General features: G+C 49.4%; 1 protein-coding gene across 2 annotated transcripts in view; it reads left to right on the top strand.

Moving 5' to 3' along the window:
• LOXHD1 (lipoxygenase homology domains 1) overlaps positions 1 to 27,727 on the top strand; it is a 150,034-nt gene that overhangs the window by 120,087 nt on the left and 2,220 nt on the right. For both annotated transcript variants that reach the window (XM_027576484.2, XM_035723929.1), the window contains 7 exons: positions 1,501 to 1,628; positions 6,509 to 6,626; positions 7,475 to 7,649; positions 9,281 to 9,466; positions 15,972 to 16,142; positions 21,949 to 22,081; positions 23,399 to 23,557. In XM_027576484.2, coding sequence (XP_027432285.2) covers positions 1,501 to 1,628; positions 6,509 to 6,626; positions 7,475 to 7,649; positions 9,281 to 9,466; positions 15,972 to 16,142; positions 21,949 to 22,081; positions 23,399 to 23,557 — 1,070 coding nt within the window. The remainder of the gene's footprint in view (positions 1 to 1,500; positions 1,629 to 6,508; positions 6,627 to 7,474; positions 7,650 to 9,280; positions 9,467 to 15,971; positions 16,143 to 21,948; positions 22,082 to 23,398; positions 23,558 to 27,727) is intronic.

Genomic DNA, 27,727 nt, shown 5'->3' with positions numbered 1-27,727 from the left:
CAGGAGATATCAGACCAGAATTACAAAAGCTCCATTTCTGTGTCTCTTTCTGGAAACAACCTATTACCTAAAAAGAGATGTGTCTGTGTAAAGGAGAGAAAGATGGGCCCAGAGAGCACAACAGTCTGGAGGGACTAGCCTTAAGGGGCCAGTCTCCATGGGGTCACCAAAGCACTCATTTTGATCTTTCTATTTTTCATACCTGTCTGAGTAAGAGCAAAAAAGCATCAGGCTCCTGCCTTCATTCCCAGTAGCTCCTCCTGCCACCATGATACCGTGTTAAGGTCTGAGAGGATCTTCCTGATAAAGCAAGAGGCTCTTCAATCATTACCTTGGCAAACAAGTACTGAACTTGTCCTCTGGGCCAGGCCTGCAAAGACCACTCCTAACCTCATGGTATCATGGCGAAGATCCGAGATGCTGCTTGAAAAGCACCCAGTACCCAACAGGCACAATGTCGGGAACATGATCACTGTGACAAATAACTTGGGTTCTGAGTTCGAGGGCTTCTGGCTAGGGGGGACTGGGTGAGAATGCAGTGCTGCAGTCTCAGGAGAAGGGAAGGGCCAGCTGGGTTCAGAGGAGATGGTCAGCCTGGCATTTCCGTGGCCAAGTGTGCAAACCTCTCCTGAGCCATCGAGACCTATGCTAGTCGTTGGGCACCTGGCAAGAGGGAATGGAGTAAGAAGCCAGAGGACTCTCCAGAGCACAGGTAAAGGTGGCCTCTCTTGCCACACAGGCTGCCTCTGGAGAAAGAACCAGTGAGGGCACCGTGCAGGGAAGAGCAGGCTGCCCCCTCCCCCCTCCAGTGGAGACAGATAAACACTTCCTATTTGGAACAAACCTCAGGCAAAAGGGCAAAATCCCAACCTGAAGAGCAAATCATGGAATCAATGTGTGTCCTCCAAACGTCACTGCTCACGGGTGCTCACAGCGTATGCCGGCTGTGCCTGACGTGGGGATGGACCTGGGGCTGTGCTTGCTGACCCACAGCACGTGGCAGGCCTGGCATGGGCTCTCACTGCACTGCTGAACGGTCTGCAGCCCTCACTGCACCAGACGTCTATCCCTGTTTCTCGGGGGAAGGAAGCAGAGCCTGGCCAGGGTGGGGGGGCCTGTCCAAGTTCGACAGCTGGCTGGTGGCAGGCCCGGGGAACAAGTGGCGTGCTGGATGACTCCAAAAGCCACCGTCCTGCCACCACATGCTGCTCAATTACATGAGCTCAGGCTGGGGTTTGGTTGACAAAGAAACTGGGGAATTCGGGGCTTTCAGTCTTGCTTCTGGTGCACATGTGTTCTCTCTCAGAGACTGAACTCCTCTCTAGCACCGGACTGGACACGGCCAAGGACACAGAGGGACAAGGCCCGACTCGTGTTCTCCAGGCATTAGCAGTTGATTAGGGGAAGGGCTCTTTTCAGAGCCACAGGGCTTGGAGGGCGTCTTGCCCTGGGGAGAGTGAGGCAGGCCAAGGCTCAGGGCCCGCATCCCTCTCCCGGCAGGTGCTCTATGAGATGACAGTGTGGACGGGTGACGTGGTCGGCGGTGGTACTGACTCCAACATCTTCATGACCCTCTACGGCATCAATGGCAGCACAGAGGAAGTGAAGCTGGACAAAAAGAAGGCCAGGTATCCAGAGATGGCCTCCGCCCCTCACCCCTCTGCACATCCAGTCCCCCAGCCTCTAATCCCACCCTGCCTCAATCAGACTGCTTCCCTCACTCTCTCCCCTCATTCCTTAGGGCCTTCTAGCCTCCACAGCTTTATCCATATGATTCCTCCCTCCTGGAATGCCCTTCATCCAGTCCCTTCTGTCTCAGGACCTTTCTCTTCCAGGGGCCAGCTCCAATCTACCTCCTCCAGGAAGCCTTCCTTGATCACCTCAGCCCAGAGCACGCGCCTTCCTTCCTGCCTTCCCTGTATCCTTCCACCCCTCCTTCCTTCCATCTCTCCTTCCTTCCCTCCATCACTTAAAAATGTTTACTGTAAGGTCTGTGTATTAGATGATAGCATTGTATCCTTGTGAATCTCCTGCTTTCGTTCCCTGGACCATGGTGATGTAAGATGTTTACATTAGGGGAAGCTGACAAGGGTATGTGGCTTTTTTAGGGAAGTAAGTGCCTGTAAGGAATCATTCCCAGGCCCAGTAGAGACAAGGAAGTTTCCTTGGTCTGGAAGCAAAGGGAATTCAGAGTTCTGTGGGTCTGCCCAACAGAATTTCCCCATGGCTTTCATAAGCCTTCAGTGCAAAGATGAGGAGCTGAGCCCAAGGGAATGCCAGCAGAGGGAAGAGCCCAGTGGGGTTCCAGTTGCCATTTTAGGAGGCAGGTGGGAACTCTTAGGCCAGTAACTGTGGCCAGGCCTTTGATAAGCTCGTGAGTTTTGTCTCTTTATCACTTAGACCTCACACTACCTGGTTAGCATTAAAGCTCTGAGAATGGAAGGGGCCCATCTTTGGGGACTTCAAGGGCATAGGAGTGGGTGGGGAGGCTGAGTCCTTCCCTCAGTCAGGCTTGGAGGCAAGTCTCAGGGGACACAAGAAGAAGGCAGGCTGCATTTGAGGACCCCCAGGTCAGGCAGTTGGAAAAATCCCAGCCCCCACTGCTGGGTCAGCTGTCCTGACACATCATCTTCAACCTGGAGGCCATGCTTTACGAGGGCACTGGTGGATTTGAACATGCACGGGGCCTAATCTTGGCATTGAGGATGACAGATATTTAGAATCTGTTTGAGATTTATTTGACTGTGGTCTACATTCAAACCACGGCAAGGATGCTCATGCAATATGGATGCAGGCAGGTGGATTGAGCTCCCTGTCGCCTTCTTATATCTCATGGGGGCATGCACCATGTTCACTTATCTTAATGGTCCCTGAGGAGGGATCTGAGGAGCCAGAGGCTATTGGCTCTGCCTTTTACCTCCCAGGCACGTCAGCATCCGTGGACACTGACGCCACCACGGAGGTGGTCGTCCTGCTACTCACCCATCCTTGGAGCTCCCCCTGTGCTGGTTCCAGGGCAGTCTGCCCTCATCTGCCCCCTTCACGTCCTGAAATGCTCCATCCATGCCTCTTGGGGTTGTGATAAAAATTTACGGCAAATCTAGTGACTTCAAACCACAGGAATGTATTCTCTCCCGTTTCCTGAGGCCAGAAATCTGAAGTCAGTATCACTCGGCAGAAATCAAGCCCAGCCGCACCCCCTTCAAAGGCTCTGGGGGAGAATCCATTCCTTGCCTCTCCCAGCTTCTGGGGGCTGCCCGACTTCCTTGGCTTGTGGTCGCGTCTCTCCAGTCTTCAAGGCCAGCATCTTGCAGTCTCTCCCTGCTCCATCTTCACATCACCTTCTCCCTTGTGTATGTGTCAAATCTCTCTTTGCCTCCTTCTTATAAAGACACTTGTGACTGCATTAAGGGCCACCTTCAGGGGGGGTATTTATCAGCCTACCACAGGGGCTGTGACCCACAGAGCATGGCTCTGAAAACCCTGTCATATAAGGAATAGTCAACAGTTCCAGGGACATTTAATTTTTTTAATGTTTATTAGGAAATATATATGGGTGGGGATAGATGTCCTTCCATGATCTATATAATCCCATAACCTCATGCCTCTTTGGCACCAACTAATCAGAGAATATAGTTATATTTATTTGTATCCAGCCATCTGTTCATATATATATATATATATATATATATATATATATATGACAAATGTAACATGCATAACATATATATGTACATAAATTGTAAACAAGTACAGAGCAAAACCTATGCAGCCACCCCCCAGGCCAAGAATCGGACATTGCCAGTTCACTGTACCTCCCCACCCCTAGAAGTGAGCATTGTCTTGGCTTTTAAGGTAGATCCCTTTCTGCTTTCCTTTATCGTTTTATCCCTACCCTGTGCGGGCCTCCCTAAACAACCAGTTTCCATTTAGTCTGGATTTCAGGGTTTTGTAAGTGAACCAGGTTGCAGGTATTCTTTTATATTTTATTTCTTTCCTCGATATTAGGATTTTCAGATTTCTCTGAGCCACTGAGTGTGGCTGCAATTTGCTCATTTTCACTGCCGCCTACTATGCCATTGATGGAGGCCCAGAGAAGAGAGGTCAGATGGCCTGCTGCATGGGGCTGGGGAGGGGAGTAGAGGCACCGAGTGTGGCCGAACTGTTGACAATGAAAACATTAGCTCTGGTGGGCAGAGCTGGGGCCCGTGAGGCAAGGCCCAGCTCAGTGTAAACCAAACTTATTAGGAGTTGGCCACAGCTGCCCAAAGAGGGAAAGAGCTGCACCAGGCTGACGGGGGGCCCGTCACTGGAGACAACAGGCCATGAACTAGATGGCCCTCGGTGTAGAGAGTCCTGCCTGGAAACAACTAGGTCTAGCCTAAAGCTGCAGCAGAGGCTTTGACCCCGGCGATTCCCGAGAGCCCCAACCACGCCTCTACAGGCACAAAGGCAGACTGCCTGAGCAGCAGCCCCAGTGAGGCCAGCTTTGGACCCCACACCCTTCTTCCCTGTCTTCCAGCCAGCCCCTTCTCAGGCTCCCTACCCGCAAACTTTCCCTAGCTTCTTAGCAATGAATAAAATTCTTCCATTGAATAGCTGCTTTTCCACACAAAAGCTTTGGCCCTGGTTAGCTCTCCGGCTGTTCTAAGTCACAGAGACCAGTGAGCGAGTGGGTGCTAGGTCCTTTCCCAAGGACAGCCTTTGGTGGGGGGCAGGGAACAGAAGGAAACCAGAACAGGAATGGATTGAGGGGTAGCCAAAAGTTGCACTCATGTGTATTTTATGATGCAGCAGTCACAGACCGCTGACCGCCTCTGATCTGAGGTGGCCCCTCAATGCAGGAGCCTTCCTGTGTGTCAGCTGAGGTGTCTTAAGGGGGTCTGGGGCAGCAGGAAAGATGTGAGTAGTGAGTCGTAGAGGGATGAAGGGCCACGAGGGGTTTTCTTTTTTTTTTTAAAGATTTTATTTATTTATTTGAGAGAGAGAGAATGAGATAGAAAGCACGAGAGGGAAGAGGGTCAGAGGAAGAAGCAGACTCCCCGCTGAGCAGGAAGCCCGATGCGGGACTCGATCCCGGGACTCCAGGATCATGACCTGAGCCAAAGGCAGTCACTTAACCAACTGAGCCACCCAGGCGCCCCCACGAGGGGTTTTCGCTTTGGTTGTGGGCCTTTTACCCTGAGAAAAGGAGGTCCATCCAGGTGTAATTGGGGGTCTAGCCTGTAATAAAGGGTGAGGGGACAGAGTCATCCACTCTTTAGTCTTCTGGAAGAAAAGCTTATTTCTTTCTCCCTTTTATACCTGCCCCACCACAAAGTCTCCATAAAATGGGAATACTTGGCTAAATTCAAAGGGTGAAAATTAAAGAGAAACACAAAGCAAAGAATTCTAACATTCCCTAGATCTGCAAAATTATACACCTGGTGAGGAATCAACTAGTTGAAAGATCATTTGAGAGAATCTCAGTATGTGATATGAGCTCGACGAGGGAACTTGTAAACACCTCCTTCTAGTTTCCACAGGGCCAGGACAGGCAGGGCTTAAATTAGAACAGGGGGGATTTAGGGCAGACTTCTGGGAGAATGTTTTCACTTCTAATCATCATAAAATACACATGAGTGCAGTTATTAAAAAAGATTAGGTCTCTGTTCCACCACTGCCTCTAAGACCAGGAGTAGTTCTTGGTTTGCAGCGTTTTCAGTCCCAACGCCCGCTGGCTGTGGCCTCTGGTTTTAAACGTGTGTCTTGTATACAAGGAAGCACAATTACCATGCAGCGCCCTATCTTCAGTGCCGCTTGCGTTACCCCCAAGGGCTTATCAGCAGCAGCATGTGGAATCAGTCAGCAGTCAAGCAATCAGCACTAAAGGTTGCATTATACATGTAGCCCTGTAGGAAGAGCAGTAAGACATCAAGATAGAGCACCTCTGAGATGATGAGGTCATTCAGCAGAAAAATAGTAATAGCAACAAAAGCAATGTTACCTTCGATTTGCCTGCCATTTACTAGTTATTGGTAGCATTACCTAATCTCAGGCCACTACATTTAGTTTTGCAGATTGTGTATAGAAAAATGTAAATGGTACCATCTAGAGTTGAGCAGGGTACAACCTGCCCCACCATTCATGGCAGCCCTGTCACTCCTAGAATCTCATCTGAAGCTTTGCAGGTATGGAATTCCTTTTACATTTTAAGTTGATATCACATTCATTTGATTCTCCTGACAGTTTTATGAGATTGCAGGGCCAGTATCATTGCCCCCAGACTAAGGATGAGGAAATCAAGTCCCAGAGAGAAGCTTGGACTGCTCTAGGAGGCTAGCAGACTGAGATTAGGACCCATAGCCTGATTCAGGGTCATTGCTATCAGCCAAACACACTTCACCCATTCTTTCAGGAACACATCTGGGGTGCAAGAGACAGACTCTTGGGGAGTCACTGGGAGCCTCCCCTTGCCTCCTCACTGTAGCCAGCATCCTCACTTCATGCCCTTACTCTCTTCCCCCAGATTTGAGCGGGAGCAGAATGACACCTTCATCATGGAGATTCTGGACATTGCTCCATTCACCAAGATGCGGATCCGAATTGATGGCCTGGGCTGCCGGCCCGAGTGGTTCCTGGAGAGGGTAAAATGTCTTCCTTCCACCCATAGCCTAGCCCTTCCTCCTGCTCTTTTGGGTTGTCGGTGGACCTGGTTAAAGGGCAAATGTCACTTAAGAGGGTTATAACATGAATCAGACCTGTGTAATCCAGTGTGCCCTTTGGCGTGAATTAACCAGAGAATGTAGTTTTAGTTATTTGTGTCCAGAATGCGCTGTCAGTATGTGCACAGAGACTTCGCATGTACTTCTTGGAGGAGGTAAATTGGGAGGACTGAGAGAGGAACAGCAAGAACCAGGGTAGCAGAGGCTCTAATGTTGGGCACTTCCGGCAGGATGGCAGGAGCTTTTGGTGCCCTGTGATCCCACATTAGGTGGCTGCCTCTTTTTCCATCTTGGACTCTGTTTTCCCTGATTCAGTCCTCAAATCGCCCAGCCACCAAAGGCTATCTGTCCTGAGTCCCCTCAGGCTCCCACTCCCCTGTTCAGCCAGTAGCAGATTTTTCTTGAGCCAACAATATGGGTGCCCACACCAAGGACAACTTGGCTAACTTCAGGTATTTGTGGCTGATAGTGGTTTGGTTGGCCTGTTTTTCTGTCATTCATTCAACAAACTTTTTTTGTGCACAGTGACAGGTACCTCTCAGAAACATGTTTGGGTGAATTTTCCATTTCCAAATCCCCAAACTAAGGGGCTTCAGACCCTATGCAAGGCATACCGGGCAGGGTCTTTGTCCCGGAGAGTCTTAGTCAGAAGAATTCATCTTGGGTCTGGAATCGTGGGTCCTTGGCATTCAGCCAAGGGGGCTGCATTCGCAGGTGGACAGCTGGTGGAGGTGAGGGAGGGTGTGCCCACACTGGCTCCTCTTACCCAGATCCTCCTGAAGAACATGAATACTGGAGACCTGACCATGTTCTACTATGGAGACTGGCTGTCCCAGCGGAAGGGCAAGAAGACCCTTGTGTGTGAAATGTGTGCTGTCATTGATGGGGAGGAGATGATGGAGTGGACGTCCTACACTGTCTCAGTCAAGACCAGTGACATCCTGGGTGAGTCAGGGCATCCCTCCCATCTCCCAGTCCCACATCCCACTTCCCTTGCCCTTCCTCAAATTCTGGCTCAGGTCCTGGGCCCTGGTCAGGCTCTCACTTTTCTTTGGCTGACATTTCAAATGTTAGTCAATGCAAGTCCTTTCCACCATGTGTCACTTTCTGTCCAGACAAAATATTTCCTCCCAATGCCTGAATTGGCTCTGCCCCTCCTCCCTCAAGGAGGTCTGGGAAAACCTGACCGGGCACTATGGTCAGCACTTTTGAAAACTGTGTGGGAGCATGACTCAGAGGCCCTCCGTCTTCCTGCTGCTGCCTCATGCCCCTCACCTTCGTGCTGTGCATCTCAGATGCCCTTGGGTTCCTTCCCACATGTGTTTGGCAACCATCTTCTGTGTGCCAACTTTGGCCTAGAGTCTTAGGATGGAGAAATGACCCTGGGTGCTTGTGAGTCTGACATTCTAGTAGAACAATGACAGTGAAGCTCTGACAGAGGTCTGCACAGGAGCTGGGGAGCCCAGAAGAGGGTGCTTTACCTAGCTGGGGATCAGGGGCAAGGGTCATGGAGGGCTTCCCAGAGGTGATACCAAAGTCTCGTGCAGAAAGACAAACAGAAGCCACTGAGGCAGATGGAACACCTGCTGAAGGGCTTTCCAAGCAAAAATGCTAGTGTGTGCAAAGGCCTGAGGTTGAGAGGGAACACACCTCATCATGGAGGCATTGTGTCCCGCCTGTCCTTCTCCATATCACATCTGTTCTCCAGGAGCTGTTGTGAGGAATGTGACAAACTCATTTGCGCTGATTATAAATGACTAGTGAGGGATTAACTTGTTGGTCCTAATAGCTTACATTTTCAACAGAGAAGCATTTAGCCAAAGAAATTAGGCTTTCATGGTAGGATCTCAGGCGTGAGCGATGGGTCTGTATAGTGGGTAAATTTGTTGGCACCTCTCTTCTTCATTTCTCCTAACAGTGGAGGCTTCATGATTTTTGCTAAAAGTTCCAAGTGTCCACATGTTTTCCATCCCCAAATCCCCTCATAATGTGTTCTCAGAAAATAGTTGGTAAGTCCCTTGATAACTGTAGGGTGTGTGTGTGTGTCAGAACAGCTTCATCGAGCTACCTTTTCCAGAAACATTTTCTTTTTAACTAGGTTCAGTACCTCTGTTCGGCTCAAGCAAATGATACAAAGCTCTAGTATAGACTGTCAACCAGGGTTAGATCTGGGGAACAAAGAACTTTCCTATTTCCTCCTGAACCCAGGTTGTGCCGGAAAGAGCCTGAATTTCTAAACTGCAAATCCAGTCTTCATGGCACACCTTTTAAGTATGGGTGTATTTCCCCAAAAATAAATGAGTTTTTGCACTAAACTACTCACACTTGCTAACCAGGACTCCAGTTAGCCCAATAGCATCTATAAGGCACAGAGATAAGATGAAGGATAGAATTGGGAGACCCAGGAGTCCCAGTAAACTAATCAGCCCTTTCCAAACTCCCCACTGGCCTCATCAAAGCTAAACTTCCCATCTGCACCACTGGTTCCTCCAAGGAAGCCAGGATGGAAACCAGAGCAAGTGGGCTGTGTGTTGGAGAAGCTAGCACCCAAAGCCCTTATTCTGTGCACCCCCTAGGAGCAGGCACGGATGCCAATGTGTACATCATCATCTTCGGAGAGAACGGGGACAGCGGGACCCTGGCCCTGAAGCAGTCAGCCAACTGGGACAAGTTTGAGCGGAACAACACAGACACATTCAACTTCTCTGACATGCTGAGCCTGGGCCACCTCTGCAAGCTGAGGGTGTGGCATGACAACAAAGGTAGCTCCTGCTCAAGGTCAGGGTGATGGGGATAACAGACCTCAGCTTTCCACCATCCCCCTGGCAGCATGTTGACCCCTCTACCCCAGGGTGGCAGGCAACTAAAAACTGTTGATTGCCACGATTTTGACCCTTCCATCAGTTAGAAAATGTCCTGTGTTTCTAGACAAATTTTAGAATTCAAGCTTAGCTCCTAATTACACCATTGTCTTGTTCATTGCTCTTTCCCTAATGCCTATCACATTGCCTGTACTATAGTAGGGACTTAATATAGTTTTAATGAAATTTATTTATAGCCACGTTTCACTCTCTCAGATCCATTCCTGGTTTTTTTCATGCCTCAGTCACAGGAAACCCACATTGCTCTGGAATCAAGACTTTTTCCCCATGCCTTGATACGTTAAACAATTAAGTCCTGGCCATGAATCTCAGGGTCATGACTAGGTCCACTAATACCGACTTCCCCACCTTGCCCCCAACACTAACTATGCACATATCTAGACCTCATTTTTCTTGATGCATTTTTCCTTCTATGCATAAACTTGACAGCCATTCATTTTGTGTATTCCCCACTGTCAAAAGGAAAGGGAAGCAGCTCAGCACCACGGACAGCTCCTTACAGGTCCAGCTCTATTGTGTGTTGCTACTCCTGTGGTTTAGGTGGCATGCTCTTCAAAGAGCCTGACCCCTCCCTTGGATAACTCAAGACTATCTGATTGCCTTGGTCCCATAAGGGCCCCTGGCTAACCCCAGGGCACAGATGTTCTCCACTTTCTTTTGTAGGCAGAAAAGTGGGCCTCCTCCCCTCCATTCAGACTTTGGATCTGAAAGCAGGGGAAGGAGGATGTCTGTCTGTATCCTCAGTGAACCCAGGTGGTTGGGATACTAGGTTCAGGAGAGGTACAGGGAAGTCCAGGTTCTGGGCCTAGCTTCCTCTTTATAGTAACTTTCTCCTCCATAGATGGAAGCTTAAATGTTAATATAAACCAAGGCAGCTAAATATGTCCTTAAGCTCTCTCTCTCTGCCACATTTTTTCATATTTAGTTTAAAAATATTCAAGCTACATTATGCTTCCCTTGCATAGCAATTTATGAGGACAAAAATATTTCATTTGAGAGCCTTGCACAAAGAAAGTTGTGATGCCACATAAGTTAAGTTACAAACGTTTAGTTAACTTCATAGCATGGCAGTCATCTCCTTTCCTTGAATCTACCTTTCCGTCTTTTTTTTAATCCAGTAATTTTTTTATAAAAAATTGTAAGGAATAGCAGGAGAGGAAGAATGAAGGGGAGTAAGTCAGAGGGGGAGACGAACCAGGAGAGATGATGGACTCTGAAAAACAAACTGAGGTTTCTGGAGGGGAGGAGGGTGGGGGGATGGGTTAGCCTGGTGATGGGTATTGAGGAGGGCACATTCTGCATGGAGCACTGGGTGTTATGAACAAACAATGAATCATGGAACACTACACCAAAACAAATTATGTAATATATGGTGATTAACATAACAATAAAAAATTAAAAAAAATTGTAAGGATGCACAAAAGTGAGGAAAAAGGGTATAATGAACCTCCATATACCCATCGCATAGATTCAACATTCATGATTTGTCATATCCGCTTTCCTCTTTTCACTTTTTCTTTTTCGTTCTTAATTTCTTTTTGTTGCTAGGTGGTATAAAATCAAACCCTAACTTCATATTATTTCATCCCAAACATGTTTAGTATGTTTCCCTTTTCAAAATGGACATTTTTAAGTGAAACACAATGCCACTATCACACTTCACAATGATTTCCTTGTGTCATCCGATTTCTACTCCATATGCACATTTCCTTAACATAAAAAATGCCTTTGTACTTTTGGGTTTGCTTGAATCTGGATGCAAACAGGGTCCACGCTCTACGTTCAGCCGCCGTCTCCCTTCATTATCTTCAAATGCAGAGCATGCCTACTCCCTTTGTTTTGTCATGCCATTGGCTTGTGGAAAGGATTGGGCCCAGTGATCTATAGAATGTCTGCATTCTGGACCTGTCTGTCTGCTTATCATAGCGTCTTTGCCTCTTGATTCCCCGTATTTCCTACGATCTGGAAGTCAGCTCTAAAGGCATGCTTGGATTCAGGTTCAACTTTCTTTGGCAAGAATACTCTATAGGTGACCTCAGGACTTCTTTAAAATGGGACCATGTACTTCCCATTACCTCACAGCCATCCTACTCTTCTTGATGCTCACACTGAATAGTGGATCCAGGGACTGTCAGTACGGTTACCCCGCTCCCCCAATAACTGTTCGTCTAATGGCTTCATCCAGTGATGATCAATTAGGATTGCAAATAGCGATTATCTAATTGCCCTTTCTTATCCACTTATTAGCTACAATTCTTTTGTTAAAAAAATGCTCCCATGATTACCATGAAATATAGTCCAGAGAAGAAAATAAGGGTAAATGATTTATTCTTCCCTTTAATTCCAATTACCTGTATAGCTTTTCTAATACTAAACAAATTATAACATATTGTGTTTATTTTCTAATTCATCTTGCTCTCTTGCTTTCTCTGATGAAAACTCTGGGGAAATGAAAAACCTTTTTTTAAGATTTTATTTATTAAAAGATTTTATTTATTTAAGAGAGAGTCAGAAAGGAAGAGAGAGGACTATCAGGGGGAGGAGCAGAGGGAGAGAGAAAGGAAGAAACAGATTGCCAGCTGAGCAGGGAACCAGATGCGAAGCTCGATCCTGAGACTCTAGGATCATGACCTGAGCTGAAGGCATGATGCTTAACTGAGTCACCCAGGTGCCCCATGAAGAATCTTTTTACCACAAAATTTGATCTATGATTTAAAGAGTTCACTATGATATACGTGGAAGGATAATAACTGTAGCATCAAGTATAGGAGTAAAAATCTGGAGAACAACTCTCTGTCCACAAGGTAGTGTGAGCCTCCATAATTTCTAGTGTCTGCATGGAAAGGAAACCCATACAACTATGAAAGAGGATGGGGCAGATATGTTCTGATATGGATTGGCTATGAGTGAAAAGGTATGTCCAGCAGTGCGGGGTTACTGTCTTTGTGTAAAAAAGATAAAGTATAACTTTAAAAGAGGAGACTTTGTGGGCACCTGGGTGGCTCAGTCAGTTAAGCATCTGCCTTCAGCTCAAGTCATGATCCCAGTGTCCTAGGATCAAGTCCCGCATCTGAGCAAAGAGCCTGCTTCTCCCTCTTCCTCTTGCCCCTTCCCCTGCTCATGCTTTCTCTTGCACAAGCAGTCTCTCCTTCTCTCGGTCTCAAATAAATAAACTTTTAAAAAGAGGAGACTTTGTAAGGAAACAGACTCTCTAATTGTAGGTCTCAGATGGTTCCCTGTTGGTCCACAGGGTTATGCAGGGTCTCCACCATCAGGCTAGTGCTGGCCACACTGTTAACCAAGCTGTAACTATGGCTTTGTCTTCACCAGTAAAAGCCAACCATATGACATCAGCCTGCCCAGAGCTGCCTGTTTACAGCTACATGTCTGATAGATTCTTAGCAGAGTTAGTTGTGGTAGGATGCCTGTCAATCACATTGAACATTTCTAAAACAAGGCAACTAAATCAGCAATGAGAAAAGAGCTGAGGACAAGTTTCTTTCATCTTAAAGGAGTTGGGGTTAGACTGCTATTTACCATGGAAGGAGGGTTTTTGTTTGTTTTTCAGAACTTCTACTTAAAGAGAATTGGGGATTGGTGAGACAATGCCATGCTTTCTGAGGACAAGGGAAAGGGGGAAGTGTGGGAAGAGAAGCAACCAAGCATCAGGGCAACCCGGGCTAGGCACATTCTTTCTCTCTGGTTGTCTTCACCCCTACATTATAGCACTGAACTGTCTGTGGATAAAGTTAAAGCCGCTCCGAATCCACACTGCCCCTCAGCTCACTGTCACCACCCTGCCTGGAATTCAGGGAGTAATTCAGGAGTGAAATCTACTTGAGGTGAGAAGCAGGGTGAATAGTGTGTTCGGCAATAGAAATGATCTCGTGATGACCCACCTCTCCAATTAATATCATCCCTCTCCACTAACACTCATGCATACACACACTCTCACACAGTTATAATTCCCATTGATTCCCATTGATCGTTTTGTCATGATGTCATAGCAAGACCATCATCCTGGAGTCAGGAGAGATCATTAAGCCAGTGATTCTCAAGGTGTGGCTCTGGGACCAACAGCATCAGCATGACCTAGGAACTAGTTAGAGATGGAAATTCTTGGACCTCACTACGAACCCACTCAATCAGAATCTCCAGGAGGGGGGCCCAGGTGATTACAGTGCAGGTCCTAGTTCTCAGCCTTGCTATTCATTGAAATCACTGGGCAGCTGTAAAGACCATTGATGCCTAGCTCCTACTTCAGAGATTCTATTATAGTTGATTTGGGTAAGGTCTGGATAGCAGAAACCATCTCTCTCTCTCTCTCACACACGCGCACATGCACACACACACACACACACACACACACACACATACACACACACCTTCCAAGAGGCCCAACATTTTGGCTTCTCTTTTTCTGCCTTCCTTTTTACTTGCCTCTCCCTTTCTCTGCTCCACTCTGGAAGCCTGTAAGGACTGCTCCGATAGGTCTCCTGTGCATCATTTCCAGACTGAACACACCAGGGATTATTAAGCAGTTGCATCAGTTTCATGATATTATCAGGGACCATCTCAGAAAGCAGCCGATTTATAATCTTACAGAACTGGCCCCAGTGTGGAAAAGTAAAAATATTATTGAGAGATTTTTTTTTAAGTTTATTGATAAAATTACTCACCACTGTTTAACTCAACAGAAGTGTTTTAAATTTTAACATAATTGTTTTAGCATTCATGGGTTTCTACTTCAGTAAAGACCTATGTTTAAAAAAATATATGAAGTGGGGCGCCTGGGTGGCTCAGTTGTTAAGCGTCTGCCTTCGGCTCAGGTCATGATCCTAGGGTCCTGGGATCAAGCCCCACATCGAGCCCCGCATCGGGCTCCCTGCTCAGCGGGAAACCTGCTTCTCCCTCTCCCACTCCCCCTGCTTGTGTTCCCTCTCTCGCTGTGTCTCTGTCAAATAAATAAAATCTTTAAAAAATAAAAAATAAAAATAAATTAAAAGCTATATTAAGTGCTTTTTAAACCCAGAATTAGGCTATCCTAGGACTGCCAGTATGTATGCCCTGCCCGGGAGCCTCCACATCTACCCCCCACACCCCCCGAAGTCCGAGGGACTAGAAGTGTGTGTCCATCTCTGTGTGTCTTTGTGCTTCTAAGACCCTTGAGACCAGCAGTAGGATCTACAGGTATTGCTGAGGGCAGTGTCCAATCCTAGAGAAGGGCTTTTTGGTGGGGACATGGGACCGCCCCCACGGACACCCCGGTGACATGGGAGGGCAAGACATGAGAGTTGGGCTTATACATGCCTTCCTTGCGAGGTTGCCTTGTGGACAACTTATGAGCAGCCTGCACCATCACCATAACCTGTCACACAACCGGATTTCCCCCCACATGTGATGGGTGCTTTGGCATTCAGAGTTCTCAGGGAGTTTGAAGGGTGGAGAGTAACTGAATCAGTGTGTGGTACAAATAATACGCAGCTGCCACGGCAAATGCACAGAGATTTATACTTGATAGCTGTGATTTGGGGGGAGCACTTCTGAGGGAAGCCCTGCCAATTATAACAGAAATAGCTGTATGTTCAATATTAGGCCAAGACCTTTCAAGTTTAACGTATACCCTGAAGAAATAGCAGCTTCGAATCCCTTCTATGACTGCTGAAGAGCCAAGGTCCTCAAAGTCATAACATATACATCCAGCATTCATGGAGCAGATACTACATGATAGTCAATATGCCAGGCATTAGGGAAACAAAAACAAATAAGACCAGGTCCCTGCCCCCAAAAGCTCATGGTCAGGGGAGGAGACACATGGAAACAATGATGACACGGGGTGGTCAGGGTGTGGTCAAGGCAGGTGCAGGGATGCCAGATACAGGTCTACTGGGCAATCAGGGGATGCTAGGGAAGGCTTCCCGGAGGAGGTGATGCCTGAACTGATTCTGGAAGGATAACGGGCATGAGTCAGGTGCATACTAGTGTCAGGAAGTAATAGGATTCATCCTTCAGCTGTGTGAACTCCCAGAAAGTCAGTGGCCCCCATTGTGAATCTGATAGAAGCTATGAGCCCTCTCCCTGGTGAAATGTGTAATTACAGCACAATTTCTCCGGGCCCTTAGACTGCTTCATTTCCATACACAGATCCTCTAAGGGCTCATGAACCCCAAGCTAAGGATTTTGCAAAGAGAATTACATGCCCAGGGCTAGAGAAGCCCTCAGAGACCATCTAGCCCACCTCCTCATTTCATCAACAAGGAAAGCCAGGCCCACAGAGGACAGAGAATTCGTGTGGGGCTGCGCGGCCAGTGGGCTGGGGGCAGCAGAAAGCTGAAAGGGGGGGCAGCATGTTCAGCTCCCGATTCCCACCGTGTCTTTCCCACAGGGATCTTTCCTGGCTGGCACCTGAGCTACATCAACGTGAAGGACAACTCGCGTGATGAGACCTTCCGCTTCCAGTGCGACTGCTGGCTCTCCAGGAGGGAGGGAGACAGGCAGACGCTCCGTGACTTCGCCTGTGCCAACAACGAGATCCGTGATGAGCTGGAGGAGACCAGTACGTGGGGGGCAGGTGTGACTCGTGGGCTGAGTCTTCAGAATTAAATGAGAGGAGGCTCAGGAGGGGGGTGGGGAACGGCGTTGGTAAATCTGAAGTGGAGACTGTTATAGCTGGAGGGGAATCAGATGTCCAATGAAGGAAAGAATTTTGGGAAGGTACATAAATAAACACCCTAAATATTACTTGGTGAACTTGGAACAGCCAAGACACTGGTCCTCGATCTTGGCCCCAGTCACAGGGACTAATTAGGTAGCAGGAAAACCACAGGGGACAAGTTCACCCTGCCCTGAGGGCTGGGCTGGGCACTTTGGTGGGAAGCTCTGTCTCTGGTTTATTTTTATATCACGGGCTCCATACAATTGGTGCCTGTGGGCAAGAGCTGACAAATCAAGACTTCTGGAAACAGAATGTGTAGTGGAGTCAGCATCTCCAGCAGCCACTTTCTTTGATCCTCAGGGGATATTTAAAGGGAAAAAGTAATGGATCCGTAAAGTGGATGGCCATCCCGGGACTAGGGAGTTGTTTCTTTAATACAGTGTCTGGGTTCAGCAGATTCGAAGAAGTCTTATCAAAGGCAGAGCCCAGTTGTAAAGAAAGGATTTTTAACCTCAGTTGTTAAGGTAATGTTAAGGTAATGTTAACTGCAGTAAGAGGCGAGCCCCCAAATTTCAAGGCTTAACAAACCAAAATGTATTTCTCACTCATGTAATAAACCTTCCAGTGTGGTTACTGGCAGGAGACCTTCCACACTGTGTTTCAGGGCCCCAGGCTCTTTTGATCTATGTCTCTGCCATTTTCAAAATATGGCTCCCATAGTTCTCGCAAAAGGGAAAAGAGCATGGAGAAGGCATGCTCCCCTACCTTCTTAACAAATTGACTCACTTTCTACTGGTGAGAACCGATCACTTGGCTCCACCTAGATGCAAGGGCATCTGGGAAATGTAGTCCCTTGCTGGACAGCCCCTCCCGGGGGGGGGGGGGAAACTGTATACCAAGGAAGGACAGCATGGCTCTCTGGTAGAAAGCCACCCACTCATGTTGGCCACACCATCCAAACTACCCAACTGTGAAATTAACTGCTCCTAGAGATAGTGAGCACTATGTCCCAGGGAGCATCCAAAGGAGGGGCCAAGCACCCCCTTGTCAGGTTTACCGTGCAAGGATTCCTCCCTAATTCAGAGGGTGGACGCCACACTTACTGAGGAATTACCGGGTGCCCAGCTTCATTATAGATGCTGTGAGTAGTGCACACTGCTTTGTGACCTCCAGTTTATTTGTGTCAGCCTTTGCACATGGTTAGTCTCCCATACAACTAGAAGCTCCCAGAGGTCAGGGACAGAGTCACTCATGTTTGTAGCCTTCTGCAGCTCTGTAGGCTTTGGGACTTGGTAAGTGTGCAGTTAGTGCTCAGCAAACGGAAGAAGAGCCTCATGTCTTGTTAGAGGGAGAAGCGTTAAGCCCCTTATGCAATAGGAACGCTTAAGCCCCTTACATACTGCCAAGAAGAGCAATAGAGGCTCCTCAGGCTATTGGTGTTCAGGGGAGGAGAGATTTGTGCGGCTCAGAGCATAATCACTGAGCCTTCTTCACAGATTTCCTGCCAAACAGCTGCTAAGACCTGCGGGGGCTGGGTTGGCAGGGAGATTGCTGAGGGGAGGCAGCACTTGCTTTAGTTCCGGAAGGATGTTACAGACTGGAGATTGGACAGCAGGGGCATGGAGCCCAGGAGCCGGCCAGGGTGATCTGTCTTTCCTTAGAGGCCTCGGAGGGCAGAGCGGTGCCCTCTAGGTGTCCACGGGGAGACAGATGACCATACCTGTGTCCTCAGATGGAGGGTCACCCTGGGGAGAGCCTTGGACATAGCTGGAGCCAAACATCCCAATCCTCAGCTACCTTTATTTAACCATTTGGTAAAGATTTACTGAGCACCTGCCAAGTGCCACAGCCTCTTCTGAGGTCTGGGACACACCAATGGATGAAACCAAGACCCTGCCCTGGTGGCATTTACTCTCAGTGTCTGTGACCCCGGGGCGCTTCTGGGTACTCAGCTTGTGAGAACAAACACCCTCTCAGTACTCGAACAGAACTTCGTCTGTGGAAAGCACTCTACGCCTCTGTTCTCATTAGGTCTTCACAGCTCTACTCCCACCGCATAGGGTGGGTGCAAATTCATACCTCTATACCATGGGTACGGAAAACAAAAACCCAGAAGGGTGAAATGACACATCTAAGGCCCATTCACAGCTGGTAGGACCCAGGTGACCTGATTCCTAGACCAGGACTCACTGCCCTGCTGCAGGCTCTCTCGTCTTTATTGGGCTTGGCTGGTCTCCAGATGGGTCAATTGCCCCACCTGACTTAACCCTTGTTCTCTGCCTTCACCTCTAAGTCTTGTTAGCAGTTCCAGAAGCTGCTCCCAGCCCTCTGCAAGCACCTGCCTCTGCAGATGATTCCAGTGTGCAGCAAAGCTGAAAGCCTTCAGCAACATTTAAATAACAATGACATCTGGGTCCTACTCCCAGATTCTGTTGCAATTAATCCAGAGTAAGGACTGAGCAGTAGGATTGCATGCTCATGTGTGCACACGCATGCACACACATTCACATATGCACGTGCACACACACGCAAGCACACACCCCTGGGAGGCTCTCTCTCACTGGGACATCCTCCAGCAGGACCAGTGCCCCCCCTCTTCACAGCCCTTCTCCTTCCTGTTCTCCCTCCCTTGACACCTTTTAGGGCTGCTCAGTCAGCCTTAATCTACAACATTTCTAGGCCAGATATAGTCCCGTTTGATGACCAACTCCCCAGGGATGGAGGACTCACTGCTTCACCAGGCAGCTCTGTTAGAAAATCCATCTTCATACTCAGGTTCTCAAAGCTCCCATTCTTTGGGAGTCCCAGTGGAGTCAAACGGAAAATTTCAGGAGCGGTCAGGACTCTTGGTTGTTTGTGCCTGAACCCCAGATCTAAGCTGGCTCTAGCAAAGAGGGAGTGTGTTGGTTCCCAGAACTTGGAAGTCTCAGGTGGAGCTGGCTTCAACTTGGTTGTCTCCAGAGGCTCCAGTCATTTCAGTACATCTCTGTCTCCAATTTCTCTCAGCTCTGCTTCTTTCTCTACATTGTGGGAAGATGGTCGCTCGTAGGCCCAATCCCATAGCTTTCGGCTTAACATTCTCAGTGGAAGGGAAGACCGTTTCTCCCAAGGGAAGATTCTGACCGGCCCGCTGAACCACAAAGCAGGAGTCCTCCCTGACAATGTGAGGTGGGAAAGGTGATCTGGAGCAAGTTCCAGGAGCCCAGTGTCCTCCTCCTGGCACTGCCCAGCATCATGTGCCCCCGCACTTCCTGCCTCAGGACAAACACCTGTTTATCCAGCAACTGCTCACATGATGGGGTATCCTGAATTTCTTGTTCATCTTCCCCTGCAGATGCCATGCCCAAGAGCAAGATTTCAAGGGTGGTTGCTCTCCCCTCTCCTGTCTTGCCACTTGAAACCCACTCATGCCCCCAGAGCCCATGGTGGCTTTGCTGGTGGCCCCTTTGTGTTGGTGACTCATGCTGCAGCTGCTGAGCTCCTTTCCCCAGCCAGGCTTGCCCTGTGGGTGTGCTGGCCGCTAGCCTGGGCTCACCATTCCCACCTGCCCCATTCCTTCAGGCCCCTGATGCTCCTCCGTCCATTTCCCCCCAGCAACATATACACAAAGTTGAGAGTCACGCCCTCCACATTTTTATCAAGCCATGGGAAAGAAGACAGGGTGAACTATGTTCATTGAAACTTTCTCTAAATGTCCTTGCTGACACATCTTACTTTGCTATCTTACCCTCAGGACCAACAGGGAAGGATTATGGTCCATTTGCACTCCATCTACAGTGGTTCCTGAATCTCTGACTTGAGTTCACCTAGTGAGCCTGTAGGTTCCTATCTCCCTTGCCTCCTCCCCTAGGTGCCAACAAACCATTTCCTCAACAAAGCCCAGGATCCCCTTGGAATTCCCAGGTGTTGGGTTTGCAGAACTCACCCCACCCTCTGTGGGGAAAGCAGAATGGCATTGGGACCTGACAATGGCTCCACCATCACAGGTCCTCAGTGTCCTGGGCTGGAATTTGTACAGACCCCCAGAGCCTCACCTTCTTCAGGAGTTGTGTGCTCTCTGTGGCTCTCCACCCCTATCACTGACTACCTGCCCCTTTGTCCAGATTCATTCCACCCGTCTCAGCAGTAGACACTCTCCTTGAGAGAAGTCACAAGGGCAGAAGGGCTAGCATTACACTGAGCTGCAGGCACAGCCTCGCCTTCTCTCCGTTGTCTTTATCACATCTCTGGGAGAAAGGTGCAGAAGCGGAGCTGTCCTTTGCATACAGAATCCCAAACCCTCAGTGATTCCTTTACTGCTGCAAGAGCCACATGCACGGGGGACACTCTGGACAGCTCCATCTCTGGCCAGGTCCCTGGGGCACGGGAGCTGGCTCATGTGAGCTGGCTCATGTGAACTCCCAGCCCTCCTCACCCCCTCAGTCTTTGCTTGTGCTCCTCCCTCTGCCTAGAACCTCCCTGCATTTTCTGCCGATGGTCATCATGGCTCTTTTTCGAGCACAGGCTCAAATGCTGCCTCCTTCCTGAGGCTTCCTGTGGCCCGATCGTTCATTCATTTGCTCATCAAATATGTATTGAGTGCCTGTGGTGCCAGGCACTGTTCTGGGCACTTGGGATCTATCAGTGAGCAAAACGAAGGATTCCCCCCTGCCGCCCCGCCCTTATGGAGCTTCCATCCAGATGGGAAGGAGAGTACAATAAATAGTAAAATAATAAGCAAACTACATCACATGTTACGAGGTAACAAGTGATAAAGGGAAGAGAAAAATATGGAGCACCTGAAGGCAGGCCAGGAGTGCTGGGGGCAGTGGGGTTGCTATCTTAATTAGGGGGGTTGAGGCGGACCTCCATGAGCAAGGATGAGGTGAAGGCTGAGCCAAGTTGGTGTGGCTGAAGAGAGCAAGGGGGGCAGTGCTGCAGCGCTGGGAATGAGGGCACGCCCCAGAGCTCCAGGCACAGCAGGGAGGCAGGGTGCACGGAGGGAGCAAGGGAGAAAATACGAGACGATGGGGTTGGAGAGGTAATAAGCTGCTGATTTTTCCTCTCGCCCTGAGCTCCTTCTGCCCTTTTTATGTGCAAGATTAGCACATTCCTTCTGCGGGCTGTGGTAGTCAGTGTGTGTCTGGGGCTACAGAGGAAGTTCCAGTGTCCCCCAGAACCTAGCCGCCTCCTGACACTTGGCACCCACATAACAAATGTTGCCGAGTGAATGCAGACATGCTTGAGGGCAGTGCAGGGGAAGAGGGCAGTGGTGCTCAGGGCGACACCAGAGTGAGAACTGAGACCGGGCAAGACCTGATGCTTGGGCACAAACTTCAAGGGTCTCGCGCAGTCTGGCCTGCCCAGGCTTCCCTGTCCCTTTCCTCTTTCCTCCCTCTCTCTGCTCCTGATCTCCGTTTTGCATCTTGGGGGCTGTCCATCCTTGAAAGCCAGACCCCAGCACCTCTCCCAAAACTCATCCCCACCTGCTGCTTCCTCCCGCTTCACTCCCAGCCACAGCCACGGTCACTAGGCAAAGCGGTTGCTCTCTAACTAAAAGAGGTGCTTACAGTAGCCCCAGAGGGGGCACGTTCTCCTTCTAGTTCTCCTCATTGTGGAGACTTCAGCCTGCCCCCAGGCTGTGGTCTAAGATCAGATGGGGGACCTGGAAGCCACCGGTGGGGGGTGCTTCACCCCAGCTGACCCTCTCCCACCTTCTCCACCGCAGCCTATGAGATCGTCATAGAAACGGGCAACGGAGGCGAAACCAGGGAGAACGTCTGGCTCGTCCTCGAAGGCAGGAAGAACCGATCCAAAGAGTTTCTTGTGGAAAATTCTTCCCGACAGCGGGCCTTTAGGAAGTAGGAAGAGGGGTTCCCACAAAGGAGTGGTGGTGGGTGGGGTGGGTAAGAGAGGGACCCCCAAAAATCAACCCCCTTGGTGGGCACCATAAATATACAAATGGGCCTAAACTGCACTTATGGATCTCCTATTGTGTGCCAACCCTGTGCAAACTCGATGGAGGAATTTCCTTTATAAAAGGCAAAGGAGGGGATTGCCACTCAAAGGAAGGCCACTGTATGAGAATTTAATTATGTCAATCACTAAAAAGAAAGGCTAATTCTGTAACGTGCTAGAGGTGCTAATTATCGCTACAATGGCAGTCATACTACAATATACAGTTATATAGTTATATAGTTATAATATATAACTATATTAAATTAACATGTTGTATACCTTAAATTTACACAGTCTTATGTCAAATATATTTCAGTTTTTAGAAGTTAATGGAAAGCTACAGCAAAAATTAATAATTAACTCATTAAAGAGAGCCCACTTTGCAGCAGAACCAGGTAGCATTGCAGACCTTCTCTAAGTCCGTGCAGACCAGAAGCTCACGGTCTAGTTGAAAAGGAAAACATTCAGCCATGAGATGGCAAGAGAGTCATCATGGGAGACAGCACAGAACTGAGTTCTCCTTGGAAGGAGGAAGGGAGGAGAGACCCTCTGTGAAGCTCTCTAGGGAAATCAGCCTTGGGTTTTGGGTAAAGGTGCCTCTTCTCACCGTTCCTGGTTGGCAGGCACGCTGGAGAATCTCCCCTCCTCCTGCACACCAGAGCCCCCCTCTGAACTGCCCAGATGCCCACTTCATCTCCCCGCGTCCGCCAGAACTGCTTACAGAAGCCTTCCCCGCCTGGGACCCACTAAACCTCTCATTCGAACTCCCTGTGCGTCAGGATGAGGTCTGAGCTCCTTAGACTGGCACTCCGGACCAGCACAGATGGCCGCACCCCGCCTCTCCTCTTCCCTTGGCTGAACCCCAACTGCAGCCAAGCCAGTACTCCCCCCAGGGGTGCCTATGCCTCCTCCCTCGCAGTCCCCATTCCAGGACTGTGCCCAGTCAGGTCCCCCTCAGGGCCTCTTCCCTTCCTCCGGAGGCTCTGCTCTCTGAATCCCACCACCCTCCCCAGCCCAACACCCGGGGCCCAGGGCCTCGCCCTCCTCCCAGCTCCATGTGCTGCATGATGTTACCAATCCCTGGTGCATTCAGGCTGTGGTCGCCAATTCCATCCCTGCTCCTCAGACCAGTGCCTGGAATACAGTAGGCACTCAATAAATGCTCACCTCCTTCAGTGGACACGGGCAGCTCTTGAGGGCCATACCTTTGTATCCTGCAGGGGGACCACAGACACGTTCGAGTTTGACAGTGTCTACTTGGGGGACATTGCCTCCCTCTGCGTGGGCCACCTCGCCAGGGAGGACCGGTTCATCCCCAAGAGAGAGCTGGTCTGGCACGTCAAGACCATCACCATCACGGAGATGGAGTACGGCAACGAGTATGTACTGTGCCTCCGCCCTTCCCCCCGGAAGTGCTGCTGACTCTGAAGGGACAGAAGGGCTAGAGCATGGGCTAGCCACCAGGCCCCAGGGAGCTGTCCCCTTTGAGGCCACCTCATTCAGGAAACTTGCAAGGCAGGAAGGGAAGAGGCAGTGGTAGTGTTCTGGAGCTTTCTGAGCTGTGGGCCCACCCTCAGAGGCAGGGACTAGAGCAGATGAGCTTGGATGCTCCAGCCTTTTAATCCAGGGATGCTTCCTTGAAAAACACTGAGTAAGCCAGACAACGCCAGACAGCGGACGCTTCCCTTCCCTTCCCCTCCCATCTCTGTGCAACAACAAAGAAACACAGCTTTGAAGCCGGCTGCTTCCGCCGTCCCCGTGAAAGCCCTGCCGTCGCGGTGGGCAGAGTGGGGACCAGACCAGCGGGAGTCATCCCTTGGCCCACCTGCCTCTGAGGACTCTGGATAAGGAGCTTTGCTTCCCCCCCACCCCCACCCTCCAGGGCCTTCTGGAGCCTCGGGCATTTCTGGAGGATTAAGGGTTTTAGTTACCTGGGTAACAGTCCACAGCCATCGGTTTTTCTAATTAAAACCACTTGGTTACCACATTGGATGCCAGAAAGCAGGAGGCCCTGGAAGGCAGGAAGGACAGTGTGAAGGCACCAGGAGGGGAGGAAGGGGGTGCTGGGGCCACTGCTTGCCTTGAGGAGGCTAGGCCCAGGGAGTGAGTGACAGGCGAGGTGCACAACTCCCAGGGCCAGCCTGCTTGCTGCCCCCCACCCCAGAACCCCGGAGCTGGCCCTGCCCATGGCCGTGCCTTCCCGGTGCCCGGGGAGCGCAGGGGACAGAAGCAGCAGCTAGGTGCAGGCTCCGGCCTCCAGAAGCCCAAGCTGCTCAGAGCCGGTCCGTCTGCGGTCCCCCCCACCCCCCCACCCCCCCCCACCCCCCACCCCTTCCCGCTGTATCAAAAGACCACAGACTGAGTGGCTCAAATAGCAGACATCTTTTTCTCACCATTTGGAAGGCTGGAAATGGGAGGTCAGTGTACCAACATGGCTGGGTCCTGATGAGGCCTCTCTTCCTGGCTTGCTGTGTCATTATGGCAGAGAGAGCAAGAAAGAGAGAGAGAGAACTCAGGTACCTCTTCCTCTTCTTTCTTTTTTTTAAGAGAGAGAGAGAATAAGCAGGGGGAACGGCAGAGGGAGAGGGAGAAGCAGGCTCCCTACCGAGCAGGGAGCCCGATGCGGGACTCAATCCCAGGACCCCGGGATCATGACCTGAGCCAAAGGCAGACACTTAACTGACTGAGCCATAAGGGCACTATTCCCATCAAGGGGCCCCACCCTCATGACCTCCTCTAAACCTAATCACCTCCCAAATATCCAAATGCCATCACACTGGGGGTTAGGGCTTCAACATATGAATTTGGAGGTGAGACATAATTGAGTCCCTTTCAGGCTGCAGTGTTACCAATTGCTCTTTTAGAGAAAAACCAGCAGGTACAATGAATCCTGCCAGAGTTCTGGGTGTGGCTGCTTGGAGCAGTACTGATGGGGACTGGAGAAGGGGACACAGAAGGCCCGGAGGAGTTACCAACTCACCCAGCAAGCCGGGGCCAGGGCAAAGCCCCTCTGCCACCCAGTACTGCCTCCCAACCACATGGAGTGTGGCTGCTGATACCACACCTCCACAGACCCCGGTAATAAACCAGACAAGCAAAGACAATATAATACAATGCAATAATAAAATGAAATCGTCCCCACTTTAGTTAGCTTTGAACCGACAATGTCTGCTGTGAGAAAGAGAGTGAGCCCCAAATCTCAGCACCACCCAGCACCTTCCAGTCTCTGAAGGGAGGGGAAAAACAAGCTCAGCCCATGAACTTCCTACCCCACAGTCCTGGGCCCAAGTTGTAGGATTTCTCTTCCAGGGGAAAGAAGCCCCCATTGCTACACCCTCAAGAGTGTGGCCTTTTGTCATGATGTCACCAGGGCTGGAGGAGGAGGAAGGGATGTCCATGGGGTGGGGGATCCTCCCAATGGGAAGGGGGTGCAGGGAGTCAGACCCTGGATACTGAGCCGTGTGGCCTCAGGCAGTAACCCCTCACCTCCCTGTGCTCACTCTCCCCTTTGGGAAGAGAGCTGGGTGTTCACTGGAGTCTGGCGCTGGGGGAGGAGGATGACAGGGGCCCCAGCTCAGGGAGCTCTCAGAGCTCATACCCCAGCCGCCCCGCCTGTGGTTCCTGAGGGATGGTGTACCTGCATCCACAGTTCCTTTCCAACCACCATGTTAACCGTAATAGCTGGACTTCCGTGAATTACAAACGAATTTAATCTCAATCTCCTATAAACACACTAATCTCCAATTTTCATCTTTCAACCGTTTCCTCCTCCCCTGCAATGGGCAGTACCTCCTAACCTGTTCTCCTTCACCACTAAGATCCTCAGGATTGCAGTGCAAGGACACACACACGGGCTTTCCTTTCTTTTTTCTTTTAACCAGAAATAACTTTATTGTTTTATCTCAATACCATATATAACACACAATCATTATATTGGGGTGCCTGAGTGGCCCAGCCGGTTGAATGTCAGACTCTTGGTTTTGGCTCAGGTCATGATCTCAGAGTCGTGGGATTGAGCCCGGCATCAGGCCCCAAGCACAGCATGAAGCCTGCTTGAGATTCTCTCTCGCTCTGTTCCCCCCCCACCCTACTCTCTCTCTCTGTCGCTCTCTCAAATAAATAAATAAATCTTTGGGGCACCTGGGTGGCTCAGTTGGTTAAGCATCTGCCTTCGGCCCAGGTGGTCCTGGGATTGAGCCCTGTGTCGGGCTCCCTGCTCAGCATGGAGCATGCTTCTCCCTCTCCCTCTGCCCCTCCCCCCCCCCCCGGCTCATGCTCTCTCTCTCAAATAAATAAAATCTTTAAAATAAATAAATAAATAAATCCTTAAAAAATACACAGTCATTATAAAGATTCAAATAATTCACAAAGTCTATAAAAGAAAGTAACACCTCCCTAAACCTTACCCATCAGAGATGGCCACCAGGAGTATTTGGTGACTCCACTGTCTCTGACACTTTATAATATCTCACGAGCACACTGTTCACAGAAGTGTGATCAGATTTACATGTTTTTCAAATATATTTAAATTCTTTTCATTCGCTATTCTTTGCTTTTGCCTTTACTCTTTCTGATGACCCTATCCTCATTTCTAGCGGGAAAAGCCCGGAATGTGTCCTTCCACATCTAGAGTCTTAACTCCACAAAGCCCTAGGGTCCCACATTTTGGTGATCTTATAATTAGATCTATTAGAAAGCTTTTCCTTATAGCTATACCAGGGAATATTTTTCAGCCATTAAAAATAATGAATTAAATATGTACCAGATGACTTGGAGCAATTCCCAGGAAAAGCAAGATATGGGAAAACACATATTATATGATGCCATTTTGTAGAGGGAACACTGACGTCCCGCATATGTCTGTGTCTATGTGGGTCTGTGCAGGGTTGGGTGAAATGGAAGGAAACTTGGCAAGAGACACCTGCAACTGTTACATGGGTTATCTGAGGTAAAGGTGGGACGTTGAAGTAGAAAGGAAAGAGGGAAAAAGGAGACAGCCACGCAGAAAGGAGAAGAAAAAGTGCATTTAGAAAAACACGCATGTGATCGCATGATTTGTGCATTTATATAGAATTATGTATATCAGTGAGAATTTGCATAAAGAAATACATTTTTAAAGAATGTCTAAACAAAGAATGAAGTTATATCCCCTCTAAGAAAGTGTATGTAACAACAATCCACATTTATCAAGTGATAACTGGGGGAAGAGAGATCTTGAAGCAGAATTCAGATTTCCTGCCCGTGTCTTTCAGTGGCTGGCTCCTCCAGTGGCTGGGCAGGCTGGCTGCGGGCCCGGCTCTGGCTCACCTTGGGCAGTGACTTCTCTTCTTAAAGACTTAGTTTCCCCTTCTGTGAAATGGGAGAATGATGCCTACAGCTCTGTGTTGTTGTGGGAACTAATGAGATGCAAGAACGCAAAGCCCTAGCATTTAGGAAGCATGCAGAAAAGCAAGCTTTTTTTGCGGTTATGGATTTTCATCTAAAAGGGGTCTGATTTTGCACCACTGGGCACGCCCCGTCAGGGCTGCATTCCTGACGTCATCGGTCAG

This window comes from Zalophus californianus, chromosome 14 (genome assembly GCF_009762305.2).
Source record: "Zalophus californianus isolate mZalCal1 chromosome 14, mZalCal1.pri.v2, whole genome shotgun sequence".
NCBI lineage: Eukaryota > Metazoa > Chordata > Mammalia > Carnivora > Otariidae > Zalophus > Zalophus californianus.
The sequence above is the reverse complement of the archived record's forward strand: the minus strand, read 5'-3'. Positions and strand labels throughout refer to the sequence as shown.